The sequence below is a fragment of the Typha latifolia genome, chromosome 12, assembly GCF_019914945.1.
Source record: "Typha latifolia isolate L0001 chromosome 12, TyphaL0001v2, whole genome shotgun sequence".
Classification (NCBI taxonomy): domain Eukaryota; kingdom Viridiplantae; phylum Streptophyta; class Magnoliopsida; order Poales; family Typhaceae; genus Typha; species Typha latifolia.
In genome coordinates this window covers 9,848,713-9,872,502 of record NC_133097.1, presented here as the reverse complement: position 1 = coordinate 9,872,502, position 23,790 = coordinate 9,848,713, and the positions used below count along the sequence as shown (strand labels likewise).

Here is a 23,790-nt window from a genome sequence, read left to right as displayed (position 1 = left end):
CAAGATGCAGTCTTCATGCCACCCCATAACACCCCATGTCATAACCTCAAACCCACCTAATAATATCTCTATCAAACCCAAGAAGACCCCTCAAATTTAATATTCCACTTTAATACCTTAATATATATATAGCTTTGTTGTAGTTTTGCAAAAGTGAATGATATTTTCAGAGCAAAATTTGTTAGCTACATAGCGATTTATTTTAAAATAATAAAATTGTAGAGTCTAACAAGATACAATATAAATATAAGTTATTTTACTAATTATTAATTCGGTCAAAAGTATAATCCTCGTTAATTTAGCTGAAATTAGATTATTAAATAATTAATTAGAGGGACTTCGATGCATTTACTTATCATTTACAGACCTTCAGTAAGCTTCAACCAAAAGACTGTCGAAAGACCTATTCTCCATTAAAGGATATTCCTATAGTCTTGGTAATTTTAGCTTCAAAGAAATCTTTCTCCTAAAAATTAAAATTAAAATTAAAATTAAAAATCAGTCAGAGAACCAATAAAGCTACGCCACGTGCTTACGGTTGGGCAATTTTTGTATATCTTTGACACGTAACGAATCCAAGTCAATTCGACGTCCCATACTCAACCCGGATATATAGAATTGTCCCCCCTCCATTCTTCTGCCCTCTTAATCTCTTATTCCCTCCCTTTATTCTTACTATATTTATCTCGACCTCCTCCTCTCCCATGGACTTCCCCGGCGACGACATGGTAGCCTCCGGATCCGACGAAACAGACCTCGAGGACGCCGTCCCCGGCGACTCTCGCGTGAAGAGCTCACCCCTCCTCCCAAGAACCCACCTTCCCGGTGGCGCCGCCAAGCTCCGAGCCTACTCCTTCGATGGCGCCGGGAAATTCTTCTCCAGAGATTGGGATTTAACCGAAGGAAATGGAAAGTCCTTCACTTGGTACCACGTCGAGCTTCCCAAGGGGAGCCAAAAGCTTGCCCTAAACGCTCAATTCCTAATCGAATCCCTTTGCCCTCCATTGAAGCTCCAAGAAATATTAGCCCTTGCGAGCAACGGGCCCTATTGCGGCCACGTGGATGGGTCATTGGTGTTCCGGGTCAACTCTCCTGGCCCGGCGGCTAGCCCCTTCACTCTCCGGCTCGCCGCGCGGGTCACGGAGAATTCGGTGATCACGGTGTCCCTAGGGAGGGTCCCGAGGCTCGGGTTTGCGCCTCCGGGGCAGTCGTTGCTCTCGGAGATTCCGAGGGTTGGGGGGAGGGGAAGAGGGGAGCAGGACGAGGAGAAGGATGCGGAGTCGGGGAGCGTCGTGATTGCCGAGCATGTGCTTGAGAATTTGCTGACGTTGAATCACTCGGAGGAGGCCGATAACCCGGTGCCGATCACGGTGTCCAAACTGCTTGTGCACATCGTTGATACGCATGTGGATCAGGTGCAGGATATCGTAACAGAGCTCGAGATGGAGTTGGATGCCGTCGAGCTTGAATTGGATAAAGGTAATTGCTCTTTGGTGAATTAATTTATATTTATGATTGCCAGTATGCTTAATTCTATTTCAGTTTACAAATAATAAATTTGGAAAGTAGAAAGGTCTTTTGTAGTTTGAAACTTATGTGGGTCTAAAGCGAGACAATTTGAAGACAAATTTATTTAATGTAGTGAAAATTTACATTATAAGGAAAATCTTGAGTTTGCTTCCTCTTATGCTATAAAGGCAAGAGATAAATTCATCAAAAGAAAAGAGAATTTGAAGACTCAAAGTAGTTGATCATTCTGCATCCCAAAAGAATTGCACTATTTGTACAAACAGGAATAGGAACATGAACATAAATAGTACTTCATTTCTTTTATATATCCGCAAAATTATTTGGGATTCATAGCGATGGTATGGATATTAGATAATATCCATTTGCCAAAGAGATAAATTAGAGTATGTGACGCGAAAAGGAGTAGAAAGATTATGTACTTTTCATTGAATATGTACTTTGGTCCATTCCTTTGCATTTACTGTTGGTCTACATATTGATCTGTTACTTTGACTGCAGGTGGTTCCTTATTGAAGAAACAAATGCTAGATGACAGAAGGTTCCCCAAGATGCATCTGAATCTCCAACGTCTTTTGCAGGTACTTATTCATGATCGTGGTTTACTGAATGCGAATGCTGTAAAGACACAATTTGCTTGGGAGTTCGAATACGAAAGTACCAAGATAGGAATAATATGAGAGAAACTGTTGTCCTTGATCATCCACAGTTGTTGGTTGCACAAAGTTTTCAGTCAGTATAAACTACTCACTTTCTGTCAACGTATCATACTCATGTTCATCAACCTAAATTTGATCTATGTAGGTGGTTTCTCATGGTGAGCAAGTGTTTCCACGGGTGAAGGAGAAGTGTGCAAGCAAAAGTTGGTTTGCTAATGAAGATGTCATTGCTCTCGAAGAATTGATTGGCCGTCTAAGAAGACTAAAGGAAAATTTGGGATTTATAACTAATAGAGTGACAGCAGTTCAGGCTGGTCTTGACAGTTGGCAGTCAGAGCAAATTAATAGGAAACTTTATTATCTTTCTTTCCTTTCAATGATTTTTCTCCCATTATCCATTGTTACTGGAAGTAAGTTCCCATTCTTCTTCTACTAGAAATTTATTCTGGATATACTAATTTTCTTCTAGTTTTAGCTTATCTTTACCTTTTTATTTTTCAGTCTTTGGCATGAACGTTGGGGGTGTACCTTGGACAGACCAAAAAAGCCCTGAATTGAAAGATGGCTTCATCAATGTCATGATACTCTGTGTCGTGATTTTACTTCTCCTTTTAGTTTGTTTTGTGTTTCCATCTATCTATGCACGCGTATCGGCATGGAGACGTCGACCTATACTGAGAAGGAACTGGTCTGTCACTGGAAGATCCTTCTTGAGAAGAAACCTTCCAACTGGTGGACTTCTGAGAAGAGATTATACGCGCCTATGAGAAGTTGACTCAGGTATAGTAGATAAGCGCAAAGCGTTACTTATGAGGCATTACCTGGTACAGGCCTTCATGGCTACAGTTTTCTCTCTTCTTTCTACTCCTTTCTCCATCTCCATCTATCTAAAACTTGATCCCTTCTTTCTTTTGATAAATTGCAGGAACTTTTATCTTTTGTCCATTCATACGATTCTTTTTTTCAATTATTATTTAAACACCATCAGCAAGGAACAGAAACAAAATGCTTGTGTACCAAAGAGAAGATCTCTTCAATTTGTTCAGATGCAAACATGAAATCACTAGGAGCTATTATGTTTATCCAGATGCAGAAGCTCTTAACTCGCTGATCAGGATCAAAAGCAGTTCAATATTTGTGTACAGTACCCACCCGGAGCTCTGTTGTTGTGTATTGAAGCCTCGAATATGTTATTCATTTATTAATTGAATTCTGTAGAGCTGTTGTATTGTAAGTTTAGGTAATAAATCATGAGAAGGTAACTTGCTTTTTTGGGCAGAGTTACAATTTTACTGTAACGAGAAACACACTTCTTCGCTATGTAGCATACAATGCCCTTTTCCTGTTTTACATAAGAATAATATTTTACTTGTATGATCAATTGCTGGTTCCTGCATAGATTTTCTAGATTTGATGCATATCAAAACAGAATTTGGAGAAACAGAGCACCCTAAGATGCCAATGCCATTACCTCATCAAGAATACTAAACTGCTACAACAACCAGCCTCATTTTCTTGATCTTAAACAGAGCATTAGCTTATACTTACCATCTGCCCTTTGCGAATAGTTGTTCATCCAATATGAGAGCCAGATTTTACTAGATACCAAGTTCATATAACAGTTTGCCTTACATGGAAATTAAAAGCTACTGCCTACTGGCAATAATAAAGTTCAGAATAACCCACTCATATGACATAAACCAGAGGTAGCCAGTAGTCTATAACTCACACAAGCCACTTCAGGGAGAAGCAGGTGGGAGACAAGGAATTCTGGGCAGTGGAGGAAGAAGATGAACAGAAGGCATGGGGGGGAGAGGAATCCAAGGTATATGTGGACAAGGTGGAAGAGCAACCACCATATCCATCATCCTGCCATGACCACCTCCTCTAGCATCAGATTTGAGGACCATGTTGCTGAGCACAAGTACAACTAGTATGAACACAAGGAAAGAGGAAGATCCAGCCATGTTTTTGATCTTCTGATGAGAGATAACCTCTCAGGCTCAAGATGGATTGGATGGTAGTAGAAGAGGAGTGCTAGCTTTGCCTTTTTATAGTAGAGGTGGAAGGTTGGGTTGGGCCAATGGTTAGTTAAGTAGAGCATTCAAATATGATATGATGATATATCATTTATTTATAAAGAGAAAGCAATGCACGTGACTCCATGCATCGGATCATTAGAGAAAAACATGCCATGCGCAATATCTATCTAATAAGCTACCAAACTATGAAAACGAACGATGGAAAAGAAAATAAAAACTTTCCGACCTGCCGGATTCGAACCAGCGACCTAAGGATTTATCTGCAACACTACAGTCCTCCGCTCTACCAACTGAGCTAAGGTCGGATGATATATGAATACCTAGATTCAAATTCTAAAGTAAGAAGATTTCTATTCACAGTGCAATTTAATTAGCAGAAATTATGAATAGGGAAAGATTAACTTGCACATTATTAAGGTCAAACAGTAGTTGAGCCAGGACTAAAGGAAGAGGACATGATCTCTTCATTAGTTGCTAGTTTATCACCGCAAACCACAAAATGTGATACAAATGAAATGCGAAAAAGACAAGTTTGTGATGATTGATTCCTTGAATTAATACAATAGCCGCAAATAAATAGAGATAGCAATCATTCAGATCTTATATGCCAGTGATAATTTCCTGGTGGAACCTCCTTATTGCCTTTATATATTAGTACCCAGAAGTCCAAATGATTCTAGCATAGGGCAGCAACTGGCTTCTGGGAGTCCACAGACTTCAAAACTTCTTCCCCCATCCTCTTGCACCCTACCAGTGTCTGAAGAAAAAAAAATGAAGGGCCATGATCGACTGATGAAAGTACAAATACCTAATTAACTGCAGTTTCAGATTGATAGCAATCGGCGGCTAATTGACACTGTATTTTAATCTACAAACAAATGTACACAAGGCATCGCTAAACTATAGAATGCTGACCGATAGGTTGTCTGCAGAGGACATAATGTTTAAAATTGATCAAAGTTGGTGAAGTTTTATATGTCAGATAGAAATGAGCCAACTTACCATTCCAGGGGAAAATATATCGCCAGTTCGGAACCCTCTATTCAATGCCTCCATAACTGCATTTTCGATCCTCTTTGCAGCATTCTCTTCACCTAGCCCATAACGCAATAGCATTGCAGCACTGAGAATGGTTGCTAATGGGTTTGCTTTGTCCTGTAAAGAAAGAAAATAATTGTTATCTATGAATTGCACAAATAATCAGCAACAAGAAGAACAGCAATATGTAACCTGTCCAGCAATATCAGGAGCAGAGCCATGGATGGGTTCAAAAAGACCAGGTCCCTACATAAGTGCAGCAACGCCCATAATTAATTGATAATGATGAAGCGCATGGATGCATTTAGACAGATAGATCAAACAACAGAAAATAAGTCTTGTATGTTCAGAGACCGATTCACCAATACTAGCAGATGGAAGCATGCCAATGCTTCCAGTAATCATGGATGCCTCGTCAGACAATATGTCACCAAAGATGTTGTTTGTCACAATTGTGTCAAACTGCAAAATATTACAAACCCAGAAAATTTAGGTTGTTCAACAGGGTAGCAATAAAGAGCCTACAGAAATGAATGGTGTGGGAATGTGCATAAGTTCCACATAAGTTTGTTGACAAAATACTTACAAGGATATGAAAAGGTAAAAAAGATACCTGCTTGGGATCTCGAATAAGTTGCATTGCTGCATTGTCGACATACATGTGAGAAAGTTGAACATCTGGAAATTCCTGACCCAACGTAGTCACCCTTTTCCGCCACAGCATAGATGCCTAAAAACATTTGAGCCGTTACTGAAGATGCTATAACCTAATTATAAAAATAGGTATATTTCATATATCTGTTCCCTAGTGCAATTTTATAGACAATATCTGCATTCTTGTCACACTCAAAGGTAGAAACACAATGTCTATAATTTAAACACAACTTTTGGAAATTGAATGCAAAAGATTGTTCTATATCATAAAAATATCTTTTTTTAATAGAAATGCTTCACGAATAGTGAGAGATCAAACTAAAAGCAGGACACTGGCACATCAATGTGTTGTATAGAAATTATGAGATAAGCAGCTATATCCTTCATTTGGTTTTAGAGTTAGACAAGAAAGAAAGGTTAAAAGAGTAAATGAAATGAGAATCTCTGAAACAAAGATACCTCCAAGACATTCGCTTTATCAACAGAGCATAGCTTTCCATGCCGTTTACGAGCAATTCCAAATGCTACTCGTGCAATACGATCAATCTGAGAATCAATTACAATAAGAGGGTAAGAAAGCTTAAATGATGACAGTATCAGATGTTGATCCAAAGAAAGCAGTATTACCTCGGGAACAGAATATACTTCTGTGTTAAAACCAACTTCCTCACCTTTGTCATTCGTTTCAAAGCCCCTTGGTTTACCAAAATATATTCCTACAAAAATACACATTTGGAATCTTTCACCTAATTATCCTCCAAAACTTTTAATAGAATTATGAGTTACAAGTAAAGGATGATAACTTCCCTTCAATATTCGTTAAAACAAAAAACAATGACAAAAGAGAAAAAGACAAAGTTAACATAGAATGTTTACCTCCAGTAAGCTCCCTTACAACCATGATGTCGACTCCTTCAGCAACCTCCTTCTTCAAAGTTGATGAATCAACTAGCTAAGAAGAGGGAAAAAAATTCAATGTCAAGACCATGGAAGGCCTATATTGTCCACTATTCTCCTTGGATATCATCAGCCAGAAACATGCATACACCAATATCCAATAAAGTTAAAATCAGATCATCTTAAAATAGGGGAGTAACTAGAGAAGTTTAATACAGAAGAAAAAGGATCAGGATAAGATTACTTGCAAACTTACATCAGAGAATGGAAAGAGATAGCAATGCAAATATCCAAATTTTTGTGCATTGTTTAAAGAACACAACAAACATAAAATAAGTGGGATGTAAATAAACCAAAACTGTCAATAAACTAAGCTACAACGGAGATATATCATCAAACATATTGTTCAGTGGTGCCTGTAAATTGTAGCACGGTACAACATAGAGTTAAAGTAGCAAATGAATAAATTCATTAAAAGCAGGAAAACAAGCACACAAAAAAAAAATTCAAGAGCAAAGCAGGACTATTTTGTAATATGAGACAGTGAGGTCATAAAACTAAACTTGGTATCGCTAAAGGACAAATATAGACAACAATGGCAAATTTTTCTGTAAATTCAACTCTTTTCAACTCAATGATGCTTGCAATGCAAGATTTTGACCCCCACCAAAATTAGGTGGCAATTCCACTCTTATCCCTTAAACAAGGAAACCAATGACAGTACCTGTGGCAACACAGCAGCGGGTCTCAAGTTCGCGAACACACCAAGCCCAGCACGAAGCTGAAGCAATCCTGTCTCAGGCTTCAGGTGCTTCTCATTATTATCCCATTTATATCTATTAAAAAAATTTACTGCACCCATTAATACCACCAATCAAAGAAAAGATTTTTCCCTATCAAACTATGTACTAACGTCAAGAAACCAAAGCATCACGCACCCTCCGATAGCTCCCAAAAGAACAGCATCCGACTCCTTGGCGACGGATAGAGTCTCCTCCGGCAGCGGCACTCCGATCAAGTCGAGCGCCGCTCCCCCGATGGGCACCTCCTTGAAGAGGAACTCGATCCCTGCATCGGAAACCATAGAGGAGCCAACTTTCTCAGACGAATACGCCCTAAAAGCCCTGAAACCTAAGTAAAGTAGGAATCTTTGCCTTCATGGGATCCGGCGAGGGAGAGGACGTCCTTGGCGACAGAGACAACCTCGGGTCCAATGCCATCGCCGGAAAGAAGGGTGACCCCGTAGGTCCTCGCCGCTGGCGGCGCGACGGCGGCGACGCAGCAGCGGAAGCTCGCCGGCCTCGGGCGACGAGACGATATCCGGGGGCGTCGGGTTAGGGTTCCGAGAAGCCGCGGGTTAGCTTTACAAGCCGCCATTTTTACGAGTCGCCGTATCCTATTATCGACCACAGATCACTACTAGAGTACTAGTATTGTCCAAATAGACAGAGAAAAACCAGTCGTACCGAAGTCGCGCTGGCCGAGCTTCTCTTTAAACCGAGGTTGTCTTCACCGACTTCTGCTATACACTAGTGTTGTCGTCATCGACTTTTGCTTTAGATTTGGCTAGCCTATTTAAGCTTTCGCCGTGGCTGATCACTAGGCTCGATCCACCAAGGCCCGGCCCGAAACTGGCCATCTTAACCGGGCTAAGCCCGACCAAAGTAACAGGCAGGTGGGCTGGGCTGGGCTGAGAGCAGAAAATATCTTATTACCAACTCTTGCTATTTTACTGCACCTGGAAATGGTATGGGCGGAAAGCAAGCAATGAACGCATAAAGTTTATATTTTGCTTCAATGTAGAGATAAAAAAAATAGAGGTAATACTGATTGTCGAAGCCATAGGCTGATAGCATCCGATAGTTTTACAGCTTTGTTTTCTTTGACTATCAACTGGGAGAAAGGAAAGTATATACAAAGTCAATGGAGTAATCAAGGAAATGACTACTTGACTGTTTGATTAACTGTTCCCATTGCACCGGTGAACGGCGACGAATCCATTGCTGTGAGCATCCTTGCGCTTCGTGTGATCCTTGTTAAGTCCCCATATGCGGATTGTATTGTCATCACTTGCAGATGCAAGCATGTGAGGGTTTGCCGGGTTCCAGCTGACACAATTGACGGCGCCAGAGTGCCCAGCTAGAGTTTGGATGAGATTTCCGCTGGCACGGTGCCATATATAGACCTGGAGAAACAAGGGAACAAGAAACCATGATAATTTAGCACCTAACAGTGTGACTGACTGCAAATTTTGCGTTGTGATGGCTTGTACATGTTGAAGTATAAACACTTGTTTAAGCCCTACCTGTGAATCTTCACTTCCGCTAGCAATAAAAGACTGCTTAAATCCCCCAAAACAAGACCTTATTAAAAATCGACTGCGCTTGTGACCTTTGTATTTGGTAATGAGCTTTGGATCATCCTTGATGCCCCACAAATGAATCTCCTGGTTTAAAAGGTTTACAAGCAGATAGCTATCATCTTCCGAAAGTGAGAATGAAGTAATTGTTTGCTCCTCTTCAATAAGCTTTTCCAGCTTTGCTTCCCTGTCAAGCAAAAGAATTGCAGATTCCTTAGACATGCTTATTATCAGCCTTCCGTCTTTTGTTACAGCCATTTCAGAAGTCTTTGTCACTCGCTGCCCTTTCCAGCAATCTAATTCTTTACCATCCAAATCCCACAAACAGAAGCTTTTGTCTGATCCACCAGAAAAAAATTGTTTTCCATCTGGAAACCAACCACAGGAAATCAAGCCAAGACCACCTTTTTCATAGACATGGAGACATTCCCCAGACTGAACATCCCAGCGTCTAACAACTTCTTCCATCCCACAAGTCAGAAGTTGGTGATCATCAGGGCTCCAGGCAACCATCAGGACAGATTTCTGATGACCAGTCAGTTTGTGCTTCAATAACACTTCTCCATCTTCATGAACCTTGTCAATATCATGATTCAAGATATATTTTACCTCAGAACAAGGTTAAACTCTCAAGAAGAACAAGCATATTGTTTCCTTATTAAAAAAGAAAAAAAATAAACTGATCTATAAATAGGCTGCCTTCCTATGAACTCAAATGGGAGAAAATGCAGAGGAGCATTCATCATCTTTAAGAAGAATATCTAGAGTTCACAGAAGAACTCACTAAGGTTAAATGCATCTGTGTATCCATGAGACATAACAAAGACAAATAATGAGCAACTAGTGTCAAGCTTATATGCGCTCAATTGTAAAGAGATATCAGGCATCTAGTTTCTGTGGTTCTTTGAAGATGTAGACAAGTTATGTGGAAGATGAAGAATACATTGTATAACTAGACATGGTACAATACAAGTGCTGGACCATATGGTACTGGATCCTTAAATACATTCCATCACAGCAAGTATCAGCAGAAGCTCCCGTAGGATCTTCAACTTGATTGAAATGACCAGAACTATAAATCACCGTAAGCATTAAGCACTTAAACCACACACGAATGCACATCACAGGCCAACTGATAGCATTTTGCATCTGTATGTCGCCCCAATTCGAAACTTTCCCCAGGCATATAATTCAGGGAGTCCATGACTTCATCAGCCTTATAGGACACTTCATCAAAGATATTATTTACACTCAAATAAATGACAATTACAATGAAAAAATGTCTGAATTTTTTTTCAAAAAAAAATTCTAGCATATTATAATTACTGAAATCAGGAGGTAAAACATGAAGCATATTTTGCCATTGAACATATGGAGAACAAAAAATATTAAACACCAGTACTACGTGACATGTTAAATAAGAATGAGGAGAGAAATCAATTCCTGAAGAAACTGTTCAACATCAGGGAATAATAATAGCAGAAGCACTCTAATACTTCTCATATGCTAACTGGAAAATATGCATACAATCAAGTGAATCAACAACCTAAGGCAAATAATTACCTCCCATATAATTGCAGTTTTATCATTTGATGATGATGCTAAGTACTTTCCATTATTTGAGAACTGCAGAAACCATACTTCATCAGAGTGAGCTTGCAATACCTGCCACATAAGAGAAACAACTGAGATTTTTATATTGACATAAGAAATCTTTTAATACAATAAGCTCCAAAAATCAATATCTAGTTATACACATTATGTTGATACATTCTGAGGTGATGAGGACTTTCAATTCGGTGATGTATATTATTTGCTAATTATATCATGTTAATTGATAAATCTACTCCATCCCTCCCTCCCTCACATTGGATCTTGTCAGTGCTCTTTACTGTAACAAATTATAACCACTTAAAACTGCAAAAGCAATACTATAATTCAGAATACTATCTAGTAGTGTCAAACCATTTTTTAGCAGTTCCAGCTCTAATTAGATATTTCCAGAACAAGGGGAGGCTCACACTCTACGATTTGGTGTCCCATTGTCCATCACTAAAGATACTTAATAGACATGGTAATGAGACTTTCAGCAGCAAGATACAGAATAACTTCACTAGGAAACCAAAAGATCAACTATCTAAGAAACAAATCTGATGTCAGACTAGTGTTGGATAATGTATGCAAAACCTTTTATCCAAATTTCTGTATGACAATTTGTTATCTAACTTCAAAATTGCACAACAAAATATCAGGAGCTTTTGTCAGAATTTAATAGATAGATAACAAGTTGCATCACCAAAGATTAACTGTGAACTGACTTGCACAAAGGTATTTCTAAAAGAGAAATATAACCAAATTAGTGAACATGATACTCAAACACTTGAGCAGAAACATAAAGGAGCCAAATAACACTTGGATAGCATCTACGCGGTGAGATATAATATATGAGAAATCTCTACTGTATTCTTGTTCAGACCTGTTTTGCACAAGAAGGTATCTGATCCTTCCCACATTGATGATCAGTATATAGCGACAGTGAATTGTCTAAAGAGTTGTGGAAATAGCAAGCTTCACGTTGCACAGTAACTGCCTGTTCAACCAAATTCTCTAACCTCCTCTCAGGTATCATAATGCTAGGAGGAAGCAATTTCTGCAATTCCTCCAAAAGCTTCAGTCGTGAGTTTGAAGTATCAACACCAAGCTTAGAAAACCCAAATAAGAGATTTTGTGAAGGAGAAACTATATAAAAGGAAAGCTCATGCACTCTCTTTCTGTTTATACCAAGAGGAGCAATTTTACTTCTTAACGTCTTCACTGCATCCATAACCTTGTCATTTTCCAAAAGTTCAAAGAACTTTTGCTCCATAATCAAAAAAATTGCAGACTTCAATGTATTTTCATTGATAAGACCTACTTTATGCAATGTAACCACGCTTTCATCCCAATTACCATCAAGCACTTGCTTCCTGAAAAGTTTAGCAAGAGAAGAATGCAAGTGTATCCCTGATTCTTCCTCCAGAACTGCTCCACTTCTCTCATAACCAAGAGAATATAGAGCCTCTGTAATGATCCTCACAAATTCAACCCTTTTGATAACTCCATTCGGACCGAGCATATCTTCTTTCCCTTGGGAAGGTAAAGGCCTAGCCATCAGACTCCCCAAAGGATTAACAAAACGCGACGAAGATGAATTATTTGACAGGATCCCTAATACTACTGAGGATGCTTTGACGCGTTTCGAGGGAGGTTCATCATCTTCAACACCTCCCATGAAATGCCAGAGTTAGCCCATAAATATTTGACAGAAAAAATATAAAGTGAAAACAGATTTAGGGTCACTGCTTCCTCAAGCTGATGAATAGAATGCACCAAGGCGTTTCTGCACAGAATAATTTGAGATAAATATAATTAAGAGTATAAAATGCAAGTAATTCTGCTTAAGCAATGACATTCAATCATAGACAGGGAACATTTTTCCAAAAGCAGTAGAAAAACAAGGAATGGAAAAGTTCTACTTTCATGTACTTTAGGTAAACCTGGAAGAAGATCTAAAATCTGATGACGGAATACAATATTTCTGCCGCTTTCTTATTTATTTGAGTTCTTTCTCTGAGAAAAAGGCAAAAGCTGGTATGAAAATAGGCAATATGAGAATAAATCTTGCAATAAAAGAGCCTAGTGAAGGATCACTATTTGCACTACATTCCTTGGACTTCAATTGTAAGAACTTAATCTAACATAAGATGATTTACATAGATGAGGAAACCAGGAGGAGCACAAATGAGCTTTTTTTTTTCCCTTTCTCATAAATTTCAGCCAATAAACCTGCTCATAAAATTTTAACTGAAGAAGTATAGATGCGCAGGTGACATAAGCAAGGAGATATCTGAATATAGATCCTACAAATGTTTAGTACTTCACCTAAATGCACAGGCAAGGGTATAATCTTAGCAATAATAAGGTGACTTTTGCATTCCAACGATCCATTTTCTGCCATCAGTTACATCATTATTCCCAAATAACATGAATGCATATCATATCTGTCAAGAAAATATAGTAACATGAAAGAGCACAATACTACTGTTAAATTCAGCAGTTTCGACTCCATAGCTCTGCTAATTGTGGACAGTCCAATACACAGTTTCTTCTGTTTTTCAGTTCTTATTTCTTTTTCATCAAAATAATAGCCCTGGAGTTTCCAGTTCAGTATGTTCATTGCTCTAGATACTTCCAGTACTTCTTATAGAAAGCACCATCAGAATCATTATAGAGAACTGAATTATACAACCAAACAAACAAAAATATGCCCCAGATTTATTCCAACTTTATCAGCAGGAGAACTAATTATTCACAGTTATAAGTAACAAAATTCATCTATGCCCAAATAAAGAAACAACCACCCACCACAATCTAACAGCAAGAAACCCAGAAGAACCAATCAAAACAACAATCCATCAACAAAGAGCAACAGTACGCATCGATAGCAGATTCCTGACCTCCAACCACAATCACATATTGGGATACCACGGATCTAAGACCAATTAAGAACCGCCCAAATCCAACAACCTCCCCCAAAATCGCACCGGCCCAGGTGCCAAAACAGAGAAACTTACAAAACCCAAGAGGCGATTTCGCTGAAGGACTTGATTTCTGCCTCAAAGCCTCAAACCCAACCAAAAAAATTCAAGAGAAGGGAAAGGTAAAGGGTAGGAAAGGCGGCGACCCAGAAACCTTAAAGAGAGAGAGAGAGCTTTCTACTCTTGTACGCCAAAGGATTAGTATACTTCCAAATGGGTCGGAGTTTTGACCATGGAAACAGGAAGGGAAGAAGAGATGAGAGGAAGGGGAAAGGGGAGAAGGGAAAGAATATAAGGCTATGTGTATGTATGAGATTAAGGAGTTGAGAAATGGGAGGTCATGTATATATTAAGATGTTAATGGGGAGATGTCTTGGCCTAGAAGAGAATAGAATTCCTTCTGGACTACATATATATATATATATATATATATAAGTATGAGATTAATAAGTTGGGAAATGGGAGGTTATGTATATATTAAAGATGGTAATGGAAGATGTCTTGGCCTAGAAGAGAATAGAATTCCTTCCTGGACTAAATATATATTCTTTAATAAATAATGGGGAAGTGAATTATAGATCTTATTGCAAAGACTTTTCTTTTTGGAAATTTATATATATCCATAATAATTTCAGATTTATGATCACTGGTAAATTGGAAGTATAGTTTAGGTGTTACTCCACTTGAGAACTACCTGGCAGTTCTGAAAAATTATAAGACTAGAAGTGGAAAACAGGAGAAAAATAATTCACTAATGATGGAAGAGCTTAAGAAAGAAGATAATTAATTAAGTGTTAGGGAGAGACCAGATTTTAGTCGAATTACAATCACATTTACTCTAAAGATTACTACTGAGAAAAGATTCTTATTTTGATAAACCCAAAGAGTTCAACTTGGCAATAACGCATAATTAAATGCACAAAATGTCGACCACTATACTCGATAGGAATAGAGATTATAGTTTGCAAAAGACAAATAATTCTCCCTGTCAATTTAGTCGGCACAAAAACTGGTCGCATTAACGATAAGATAGCAGCAATGCAGCTCCAAAGGAAGTAACCATTACATGATTAAGTGTGTACACATATTGCAAGTGATGGGTTAACCAAAAGACACTCTCACAAAGGGCAATTAAACCCTGAAGAACAATCTCACAGAACTCTAGAATGACAAAAGGGCTTGAACACCTCATTACATGAACAATCTCACAGAAATCTAAAAAGAGTCGACCAAGTTCAGCTTCAATGCAGCTTCAATTCTTATACCCACAAAAGAACTTACTTCAATGCAGTTGATTTCATGTACGTCAATATATCCAGTTTGGTATGTGTATGGAGTTCATATCCTCTATAACAGAAAGAAATCAAATAGCATCGTTTAAACAATATACACATCATGCAGGCATCAAGGAAGGATTGAAGATAATACTTTGCAGGTGTACCAACATAATCCGACAAAAAAAGGATTATATCAGCTTTATAGCTAGTAGGCACAAACAAAGAATAGTTTCATATGGCATCTGAACAATATCTCACAGTAATTTGTCTGGGAAGATCCAAGTGAGCCTTCCTAAATTCAGAAAATCTTGATATAAACTTGATGTGTTTTCGTTGAAAAAAATTGCCTGAAACAGGACGACCGCAAAAAGGCCCTGCAGGATCAAACTGCATATAGACTTGAAGTACCACCGAAAGATCAGGGTATGATTTCTGCATAATCTGTACCCAACTTTTACCAGGCAAAGTACTTCATAGATGCCTTCAGCCACTCCGATAGGCCTGCTCCTGAGAATATCTAACATACTCGGCTCGCAACATATCAACCACTTCTTCACAAAGATTGTCAAGCTCACCTGCATCACGGATCTTAGGATAGAGATGAGCTACACTGCTAACACCAGCCTCAACTAATTTCCACTGACTCAAGTTGGCCGCATAGTGAATGATCTCAACAGAAACTTTCTGGTCTGATTGCAGGCACAAAACAACTACTTTAGAGCTCTCTTCACCAACTTCCTCTAAACACCAATACTCAGCCAATGATGAAAGCTCTATGTAAGCCTGTACCTCAGACAGCTGTTGTTCTTTGTTCATGTTTATCCATCTACAGTCAGGATTGACTTTGGGGAGCTGTCCCGAATAAAACCAGGTAATTAGCTTACTTAATGCTTCCCAACCAATTGGGACCTCGATAACCTCTGAAAAGCTGCACTAGGCAAGTAGATGACTGAAGAATATCATAAATTGAAAAATCAAAGAACAAAAGCAGGAGAAAATAAAATCATTTCCAGATTGAAAAAGTGCATTAAGAATATATATATATATATATATATATGCGGAAAATATCCCATTCAAAATATAATATATGACTGTATATGCATATCAATGTGTATTTGAATAAATGTGGGGTTAAGATCAACAAATTGATATTATACCTCACCTGTCATGCATTCCTGACTGGAATAATGCTCGTAGGTAATCACAATTCGAACATAATATGATTTTGTGGGCATGCATGTGCGGTGATGTCAACTGGCACAGATTACAGTTAGGCATTGCTCTTTCAGATATTTTGGCTTTCAAAATGATGTCCCTGCGATAGAAAATAGCTTAGCACATTCAACATACCTGAGATAGAACTAATTCAAGCAAATTCACAATTTGATCACTAAAATGAAAGACATGGGGTCCAAGTTTCTAAAAGAATGAGGGCAGCAAATAGGCAGACCAGCTAGATGATGTATGCACATATATCAAAAAAGTCTAAGAATTATGAAACAACTTAAAATAAATGTGATACCACTAATTATGATTTCTAGTAATTATGAATGAAGAACTCATCAAGATCCAAAAGTTTGGTGGCATTATTACAAACTCAAAATTTCACAAGCTTTACAAAAGGCAAAACACCTCGAATGGATCAAACGGGATAGGATCATGGGTATCACACTTACAGTGGATACCAAGATTTTCAAATAAGCTGCAACAGAAAACCAAGATTTCTTAGGAAGATGCAACGGCGTGAGGCCTATCAATAGAATAAGGGTTTAAAAGAGAAAGTCTTGTCTCAGTGGATAAGCAATTGTAGGGTCCTAGTTTTTATCAAATTAAATATTCTTCTATTCCAAATGCTCTCTGCCTCCTGTTAGTTGCTTACAAAAGATGAAATTTAAGTTTGGAGGAAAAAGAAAACAACTGGATGAAAAGTAAAACTCACGAGAATGGATGCCCAGCAAGGTCAAGTGCTCTGCTTAAATCATAGTCAGGACCCACAGTTCCCCATTTCAATTGTTTCCTATGAAGCATATCTGATAGAGACTTCAACCCACAATACTTTGCAAGCACTTTCAAGGGCCTTACAATCTCACCATTTACTAGGGTAAATCCTGTATAAACATACTCTAAAATCTTGCACAAAGCACCACTATCCACACGATTGGACATTCGAACCTTGAGTCTCGATCTTCTACCATGTCCCCAAATGACTTCTTCAATGTTGTACCCATCGTCCATTTTCTTCTCCTTCAACAAAGACTCTATAGGAGGCAGCAAGTGTGGGCACCTAGCCACAAGGATGACACCATGAACATTAAAAGATTGGCCATTGAAGAGTAATAATTCCAAGTCAGCTAGTTCATGCTCATTAAATGCTCTCTCAATCTTTCTGCCAAGCTTGTTTGAAAATCCACAGAAACCAAAGAAGCTCAAAATATATGAAGCATAACATCTTGGTCCAGAGCTCAAGGTGTTTCTCAAGATATATTGAAGGCTATCTATTAAATCTTGAGCTTCCGAATGCCCACATCTTGTACATACAATAATTTCTCCTGAAACTTTTTGATAGTGATCACACACAAGATTAGAAGACCCAATCAATTGAGAAAGTGATAGAAGACTGTAAAATAAAAGAATGTCGTTGCCTTCCCAGTCTCCAAGATGACCCCAGCAGCAAGTTTTCCAATTAGAAGTACTCTGCAGATGAGAAGCAATGTTTGACCTACTAACATGAATATCACTATTTATGCACCTCTTTATAATAGCAGACAGTATCTTTATGCCTTTGTTTTTCAAAATGAGCTTATGATACTGAGATAAAGTTGACATGCATGCCAAATTTATCAGGTTGGTTGTGGTGTGAAGACTGTCAGAAACTATAGGGACATCTCCAGTAGCATTCAGCTGTAGAGAGGATAGTAGAAACCGAAGGTAGACATCGCCAAAAGGTCTCACCATTTCCGACAGATTATATCTTGCCCTTGATGCAATATATTTGCAGGGCGAAAGGACCATAAGCAGTACTGACCTAGAGACAGGTTCCAGCTCAGACATATGAGAAGTCAAAGAACTACACCCTCTCTGCATCATGTCCGTCACCACTGAACTATAGAGAAACAAAAGCATATTACAGCTTAGAAAGCAAAGGAACCTCTTACCAATGTTAAAACCAGAAACAGGCAGTTATTGTTCAAGATTATTAATATGAATGATAAGGAAATGGGACTATGAGACAATATTTACCAAGCACAAGATAAAAGGATGCCCAAATGGCAAAATTCTCCTGTAGTTCTTGGGTGAAAATCTTCTTCACTGTTTGCTGCCAGATATCCAAGAATATCCCATACATAGGGGTGTGTATCTGAGCAGTTGTCAGCAACCATAGCTAGCAGCTCCTTAGAAGAAAAAACTGGTGGCATTGGATAAGTAGAGGCACAATTGCCAATAAGAATATTAAGGAGTATCTCATCAATTTCATGAACCCAAAAGCAATGGTGATGATCCCCAGCCCAACGAGTCATTAATGCAGTACGGCATGCCTCAATTACCAAAGGCATCTGATCAGCAGGAACTCTTCTGGAAGATGATGACCTCCATCCACCCATTGCCTTAGTTACTCCTTGAACCAAAGGCTCGCAGCACAACATGGTTAGCTGAGTGCATCCTTTTGCAGATCTCTGTAAAGACCATCAAGACATTTTAATTCTTTTAGAAAATGAAAGAGAAACAATACATCCAAAACAATTGTATAAATACCATCAAATGCTGGCAAAGTATTAGAGCCTCTACTCTAACACTGACAGGATGTGATTCTCCCATGATCTGAACAATCCTACGAAGCAGAGCTGTACTTTCAAGTAGCTTCATAGCCCCATGGCCGCACAAAGCTGACATTAGAGATGACACATCAATTTTACAGAAAAAAACTATCTTCAGATGATGTGAATCAAAATGAACAATAAGGAAAATATCCATATAGGAAAGATACCTAAAGCAGATAATAGCTTCAAAACACCAGTAACAACCAAAGTATTAGCACTTGCACAATTTCCTTCTAGCTTGTCCATCAATGTATTGTTATTCCAGATGTAATATCTAGATAGAGGCCACCACCACAGTATAGTCCTAAGAAGTGCCACCATCTCGGTGAAATATTCCAGCGGATAAACCCCATCTACATAATCTTGCAGTGCACGAGCAAGACTTCCAACTGTATTGTTCTTATCCAGAGCTTCCCATATTTCCTTACGAATTGTACTTCTCAAGTTTCCTAGGTGTGTCAGGATGTAATTCAATGCAATTGCACAGGAAGTTGCAACAGGTAATTGATATAATGACAACAAGCGTGACAGAGAAATAATAACCTCCAACATAGGATATTGACTTATGGATGCCCGTATGCTGCAAAATAACTTCACAGTAAGATCTGCCGCACGGCTCAATATTCCTTCATTTTCTGATTGAAGAATCCCTACCAAGGCAACTAGCATATCTGAAATAGACTCCTGGAATGACAATTAAGAAAATAAAGTCACAAATTAGTCATTGTTTGCAACAACTATCAACTTCATGGAACCTCATATTGTTTTTTGAAACAGTAACAGTAAACAGAGGACCTTCCTTGAAGTATAAACGATGGCAAACACTACATACCCATAATGTTGATTTTATCATATCTTCTCGCACATAACTGTGCCACTAAGATATTTGGGCATGATTTTGAGTATTAAAGCCTGAACAGCAACGGTGAAGAGAAACAGATAAGAAATATTCTGCTGCCTAACATGCAGCAGAAGACTAGGTATGATATATATCATAGCATTTGTAACAAGTGCCATCTATATCCTTGCTCTTTTGTTCCTTACAGAAGGAAAAAAAAACCATCAAATGTTATCATCTTTCTGCTAATCATGTGTATTGCTTCTGTGAAGAGATTCGAAAATTTTGATTCTTTGGGTTGTATGGACCTACCCAGACAGAAACCGGAAGGTCAAAATTTTCATCCCCATGACATGATCAAATACACCATTCCGATGATTATTATAAAATGAGGAAATGATTATTATAGTTCTGCATGTTAGAGTTTCAGCATCACATGCCCATAGTTCATCGCCAGTATTACATGCTGCATGGTTCTTCTTTTATCCAAAATGTTTAAATGTGATTCCTTTGAGATTGGGGAAGGAGTTACCTTTATAAGGGGATGTTGTGAAAGAGGAAGCGAGACACAAGCGATAAATGCAGACATTGTTTTAAGAACATGTGACTGTATTCCAGCATCCATGCACTGCCATTTCTTCAATTTGTTACCATCTAACCTGCCACATGAAAAAGGTTTAACCCATAGAGTTCAAAAGATGAACTACAAAAACCACCTATATTACATCCGGTACACCAATCAACATTGAGAACACCTTGCAAGAAAATAAAAATAAAAAATTCTTCGCTAGCACGAGAAATTTATAATTTACAAAGAGTTAATCATTTTTTGAAATAATTCAACTCAATTTTTCCCCGTGTTCTTTTCCGCTCAAATCTTGCATCACTAGAAACGCTACATAAAGCATGAAAGGAGACAAAAATCTCCTCTAAGAATCAATACTTGTAAATAAAAATTATCTCGTAATATAACAACGAAAGCGAAAAGATTGACACGAGATCGGATAAAAAAGGGAAAGAAAAAGGGAAGTAAATTGATTTGCACGAGAGAGAGAGAGAGAGAGAGAGAGAAACAAAGATACATACTTGATTCCAAGAGAGAGTGCTTCGTGAAGGCGATTTCGAAGAGTGAGGACGTGATCGCTAAGCTCTCGTTTCTTCTCCTCCTTCCCAGTCTTCGGAGGCGTCATGGCATCACTTCCAAGAGAGAGAGAGAGAGAGAGAGGAGAGAGAGAGAGAGAGAGAGAGCTCTTGGTCGGTTTAATATTCAAAGGAAACAATTCTTCACTTGGGCCGGCCCAAATGTCGCAATGTCTCATTATTCTCAAAGCCTAGATTGACTTGTAAACTGAGAGAATGAATACAGGAATTTTCAGTTTTTCTCTCAACCTCTTTCTGATTCAATAACTTTGTCGTTAGTAAGTAAATTAGGTTTTGTTAAAAAAAATTATTGATTTTATCGTACTAAAGTACTAAAGTAGTATCAAAATAAAATATTTGAACAAAGATATTAAAGTTCTTAGATTTAATATTTATTGGTATTCAAATGTAAGTTTATAATTTTACTATGACTACAGACTACGTAGATAGGAAAAATCCAAAAGAAGAGTTCCACACGTTTTCTATGTGATAAGACACCTTCCTAATTAATTATTCGAATCGAATAGCTATATAAGGAGATAAGAGTTGCCAAAGAGAAAACCATCGAACTAGGCGTGAAATTTAAATTTATTATTAGTGCATAATAATTAATTAAGATGGTTAGCAACGAGCTGCTTCAAGCTCAGAACGAGCTATGGACACGCATCTTTTGCTTCACCGACTCCATTTGCCTCAAATGCACCGTCGAGCTAGGCATCTCCGGCGCCGTCCACAACCACGGCGGTCGTATCACCCTCCCGCAGCTCCTCCGTGCCATCTCCGTTCCACCATCCAAGTCTTTCCACCTCAGCCGCCTCATGAGAAAGATGACGACCTCCGGCTTCTTTGCCAAGCAAAGCTCATCGTCAGATGAGGAGGAAGAGGATATATATATGTCCTCACACCTCTATCTCCCTTGCTTGTTGAGGATAAGGGAAGAACAAGCTTAGGTCCCTTCGTATTAGGAGTGCTTCAGCCTATTATGCTGGGCAAAAGGCATACTTGTAGAGTGATCTTTTTATTCTTGTTTCAATAGGTATCGATCTAGCAAAGGTGCAGGCCGTATGAGTCGATCGAAAGGAGTAGTCAAGGATAAACTTCGATGACAGATCGAATCCCTTGAACTGGCATTATCTTGTAACTGCTGTACCCTGCTTCCACGAAGATCTTCTTCCACGCTTGCTCATCACGTTCATGGCTGCCAGACATCATCATCATTCTCAGGTCCCACACACAGCTTTAATTCTTCAGAATTCACGTCAATTCCAATCACTGTATCAATTACGATCAGCTTCCCTCCTTCTTACTTGGAGGGAATTGCCTCTTTGCAACACCGTAGAATCTTGACGCAGTCGTCGTCACTCCAGTCATGCAGGATCCACTGCAACCAAGTAGTATATAACATTCATCCAAGTCCTTAAATTAAGATTTAATAGATGGGTAAATTAATTAACGTGCGGGCCGAACGAGTGGGTTTGGGTTTGGACTTAGACCGAGCCGGGTACGGACAAGTTGGGCAGTTTTATATATAATATGTAAATTTTCATTTAATATCCTACTTATATAGATATATAAATATGTGTTTTATACTCTGTATTTTTAAGATAAAATATTTTTACATGTATATTAATATAATTGAATTTGGATAAAAAGAAGAAACAGAATTGAAAAAAGATGGGAGTATAATAATCTATTTGGGTTAATAACCGGATGAAATTTATTCCTATTATTCAGACTATATATATAAGTCATTTTAAAGATAAAATTATAATATAAGAAATAAATAAATTTATTCCTCCCTCCTTCCACCTCTGTCTCCTCCATAAATTTGGTTAAGAAAACAAATAATATTGATTACTTAATGCGACCAAGGATCGTACGCAAGCTCGGCAACTAGAAGTCTAAGCAAAGCAAGGTAATACAAACTACTGCCTCGGTTACAAAGTAATACAAAACCAATTAAACTATGTTTTTTGTAAAGAAGAAAAAGGATTTATATAGATTAACTGCCGTTACAAAAAGCACCGTTTGAGATCAGAGCGCAAAAATCGGAGCAAGAGTGAGGAGGGACTGTCCCAACTCCCAACCCATGTATAACCAAATCTAGAAATCCTCTATGCATGCATTACTAAGTCAATTCACACATTTATTGGCTTCTCTAAACACATAGATGACTTTTATATTTTGATAAGCTTTTAAAAGAAGAAAAAAAGTATCCAACACAATAGATTTTAGTATCCATGGTGGTTGCTGTATTTCACACATCATGTACATATACATATATTGGTGAGTTCATGATTTCTTATCGACTTACCTTTCCGGAGGGTAAGCAGCCGACCCGTTACACAAACCTATATAAACTGGTATGAACACAAACCTCTATATAAACAAACTGGCGTTTCGTTGGAGCCCAATATTCTATCTTCTTCCTCTATCCAGCATATCCAATGAACGCCCGCGCACCGCTCCCTCTGGTCGATGACCGCAACCCACCGATTTACACAAACCGGCCACAGAAGGTTCTCGCCTGGCTAGGGTACCTTCTCGTTGCACTCCCTGTGCTGCTCCAAGCATTCCTCTGCGCCATCGAGGATGATGGCGATGCCAACTCCACATACTACATCTCCACCACCATGGTGCTCAATTTTGGGAGCTGTCTTATCTCCATCTTCGGGTGGCTGCTCATCTTCCTGTTCCTTTCAGGGTATTCCATGGACGCCCGTGCAGTACCGCTCCCGCCGGTCGATGACCACAACCCATCAATTTACCCAAACACTCCGCCGAAGGTTCTCGCCTGGCTTGGGTTCATTCTCGTTGCGCTTCCTGCTCTGCTCCAACTACTCCTCTGCGCCGCCGATGTTGATGGCAATTCCTACACCACATATTATATCTCCACTACCATGGTACTCAATTTGGGGAGTTATCTCATCTTCGTCTTCGGGTGGCTGCTCGTCTTCCTGTCCA

The 23,790-nt window shown here is 38.7% G+C and overlaps 4 protein-coding genes and 1 non-coding gene across 11 annotated transcripts; 1 reads left to right on the top strand and 4 right to left on the bottom strand.

Moving 5' to 3' along the window:
* The first annotated feature begins 588 nt into the window (after nt 1-588).
* Nucleotides 589-3,567, top strand: LOC140799146 (uncharacterized). 2 transcript variants are annotated; one of them, XM_073153303.1, is made up of 5 exons: nt 589-1,479; nt 2,029-2,108; nt 2,332-2,596; nt 2,688-2,966; nt 3,112-3,567. In XM_073153303.1, exons 1-4 carry the CDS (start codon nt 705-707, stop codon nt 2,951-2,953), a joined length of 1,386 nt encoding a protein of 461 aa, XP_073009404.1. In that variant the 5' UTR covers nt 589-704; the 3' UTR covers nt 2,954-2,966; nt 3,112-3,567. The 2 variants fall into 2 exon arrangements, with proteins under 2 accessions (XP_073009404.1, XP_073009405.1); XM_073153304.1 differs by having other exon boundaries at nt 621-1,479; nt 2,688-3,131.
* Nucleotides 3,568-4,448: 881 nt separating this feature from the next.
* On the bottom strand, nt 4,449-4,533 carry TRNAY-GUA (transfer RNA tyrosine (anticodon GUA)). The gene is given in 2 exon segments: nt 4,449-4,484; nt 4,497-4,533. It is a non-coding gene; the product is annotated as a tRNA-Tyr (tRNA).
* A 136-nt stretch (nt 4,534-4,669) lies between these two features.
* LOC140799309 (3-isopropylmalate dehydrogenase 2, chloroplastic-like) lies at nt 4,670-8,507 on the bottom strand. 2 transcript variants are annotated; one of them, XM_073153582.1, is made up of 12 exons: nt 8,284-8,507; nt 7,972-8,213; nt 7,756-7,885; nt 7,542-7,653; nt 6,797-6,872; nt 6,548-6,636; nt 6,380-6,466; nt 5,880-5,996; nt 5,621-5,728; nt 5,459-5,512; nt 5,231-5,383; nt 4,670-4,985 (listed from the first exon to the last, which is right to left on the bottom strand). In XM_073153582.1, exons 2-12 carry the CDS (start codon nt 8,192-8,194, stop codon nt 4,905-4,907), a joined length of 1,230 nt encoding a protein of 409 aa, XP_073009683.1. In that variant the 5' UTR covers nt 8,195-8,213; nt 8,284-8,507; the 3' UTR covers nt 4,670-4,904. The 2 variants fall into 2 exon arrangements, with proteins under 2 accessions (XP_073009683.1, XP_073009682.1); XM_073153581.1 differs by having other exon boundaries at nt 7,972-8,284.
* Nucleotides 8,508-8,585: 78 nt separating this feature from the next.
* Nucleotides 8,586-14,143, bottom strand: LOC140799308 (WD repeat-containing protein 26 homolog). 2 transcript variants are annotated; one of them, XM_073153579.1, is made up of 5 exons: nt 13,581-14,143; nt 11,653-12,555; nt 10,740-10,841; nt 9,123-9,752; nt 8,586-9,002 (listed from the first exon to the last, which is right to left on the bottom strand). In XM_073153579.1, the coding sequence occupies exons 2-5, from the start codon at nt 12,445-12,447 to the stop codon at nt 8,778-8,780; spliced, it is 1,752 nt and encodes a 583-aa protein (XP_073009680.1). In that variant the 5' UTR covers nt 12,448-12,555; nt 13,581-14,143; the 3' UTR covers nt 8,586-8,777. The 2 variants fall into 2 exon arrangements, with proteins under 2 accessions (XP_073009680.1, XP_073009681.1); XM_073153580.1 differs by having other exon boundaries at nt 13,673-14,064.
* Nucleotides 14,144-14,792: 649 nt separating this feature from the next.
* On the bottom strand, nt 14,793-20,905 carry LOC140799279 (BTB/POZ domain-containing protein At1g04390). 4 transcript variants are annotated; one of them, XM_073153534.1, is made up of 9 exons: nt 20,773-20,905; nt 20,219-20,345; nt 19,016-19,532; nt 18,784-18,914; nt 18,271-18,704; nt 16,970-18,133; nt 16,193-16,345; nt 15,820-15,958; nt 14,793-15,719 (listed from the first exon to the last, which is right to left on the bottom strand). In XM_073153534.1, the coding sequence occupies exons 1-9, from the start codon at nt 20,874-20,876 to the stop codon at nt 15,675-15,677; spliced, it is 2,814 nt and encodes a 937-aa protein (XP_073009635.1). In that variant the 5' UTR covers nt 20,877-20,905; the 3' UTR covers nt 14,793-15,674. The 4 variants fall into 4 exon arrangements, with proteins under 4 accessions (XP_073009635.1, XP_073009634.1, XP_073009636.1 ...); XM_073153533.1 differs by having other exon boundaries at nt 14,793-15,958; XM_073153535.1 differs by lacking the exon at nt 14,793-15,719 and having other exon boundaries at nt 15,815-15,979.
* Between the last annotated feature and the right edge of the window lie 2,885 nt (nt 20,906-23,790).

Coding starts and splice junctions, on each gene's coding strand:
- LOC140799146 (XM_073153303.1), top strand. CDS start 705: ATGGACTTCCCCGGCGACGACATGGTAGCCTCCGGATCCGACGAAACA. Junction 1,480..2,028: donor CGAGCTTGAATTGGATAAAG/GTAATTGCTCTT, acceptor CTTTGACTGCAG/GTGGTTCCTTATTGAAGAAA. Junction 2,597..2,687: donor ATTATCCATTGTTACTGGAA/GTAAGTTCCCAT, acceptor TTTATTTTTCAG/TCTTTGGCATGAACGTTGGG.
- LOC140799309 (XM_073153582.1), bottom strand. CDS start 8,194: ATGGCGGCTTGTAAAGCTAACCCGCGGCTTCTCGGAACCCTAACCCGA. Junction 5,729..5,879: donor TTATTCGAGATCCCAAGCAG/GTATCTTTTTTA, acceptor AATATTTTGCAG/TTTGACACAATTGTGACAAA. Junction 4,986..5,230: donor ATATATTTTCCCCTGGAATG/GTAAGTTGGCTC, acceptor TTTTTTCTTCAG/ACACTGGTAGGGTGCAAGAG.
- LOC140799308 (XM_073153579.1), bottom strand. CDS start 12,447: ATGGGAGGTGTTGAAGATGATGAACCTCCCTCGAAACGCGTCAAAGCA. Junction 9,753..10,739: donor AAACTGCAATTATATGGGAG/GTAATTATTTGC, acceptor GATATTGACAAG/GTTCATGAAGATGGAGAAGT. Junction 9,003..9,122: donor GCGGAAGTGAAGATTCACAG/GTAGGGCTTAAA, acceptor TTGTTTCTCCAG/GTCTATATATGGCACCGTGC.
- LOC140799279 (XM_073153533.1), bottom strand. CDS start 20,876: ATGACGCCTCCGAAGACTGGGAAGGAGGAGAAGAAACGAGAGCTTAGC. Junction 20,346..20,772: donor GCACTCTCTCTTGGAATCAA/GTATGTATCTTT, acceptor TTCATGTGGCAG/GTTAGATGGTAACAAATTGA. Junction 15,959..16,192: donor CAGTCAGGAATGCATGACAG/GTGAGGTATAAT, acceptor TGCCTAGTGCAG/CTTTTCAGAGGTTATCGAGG.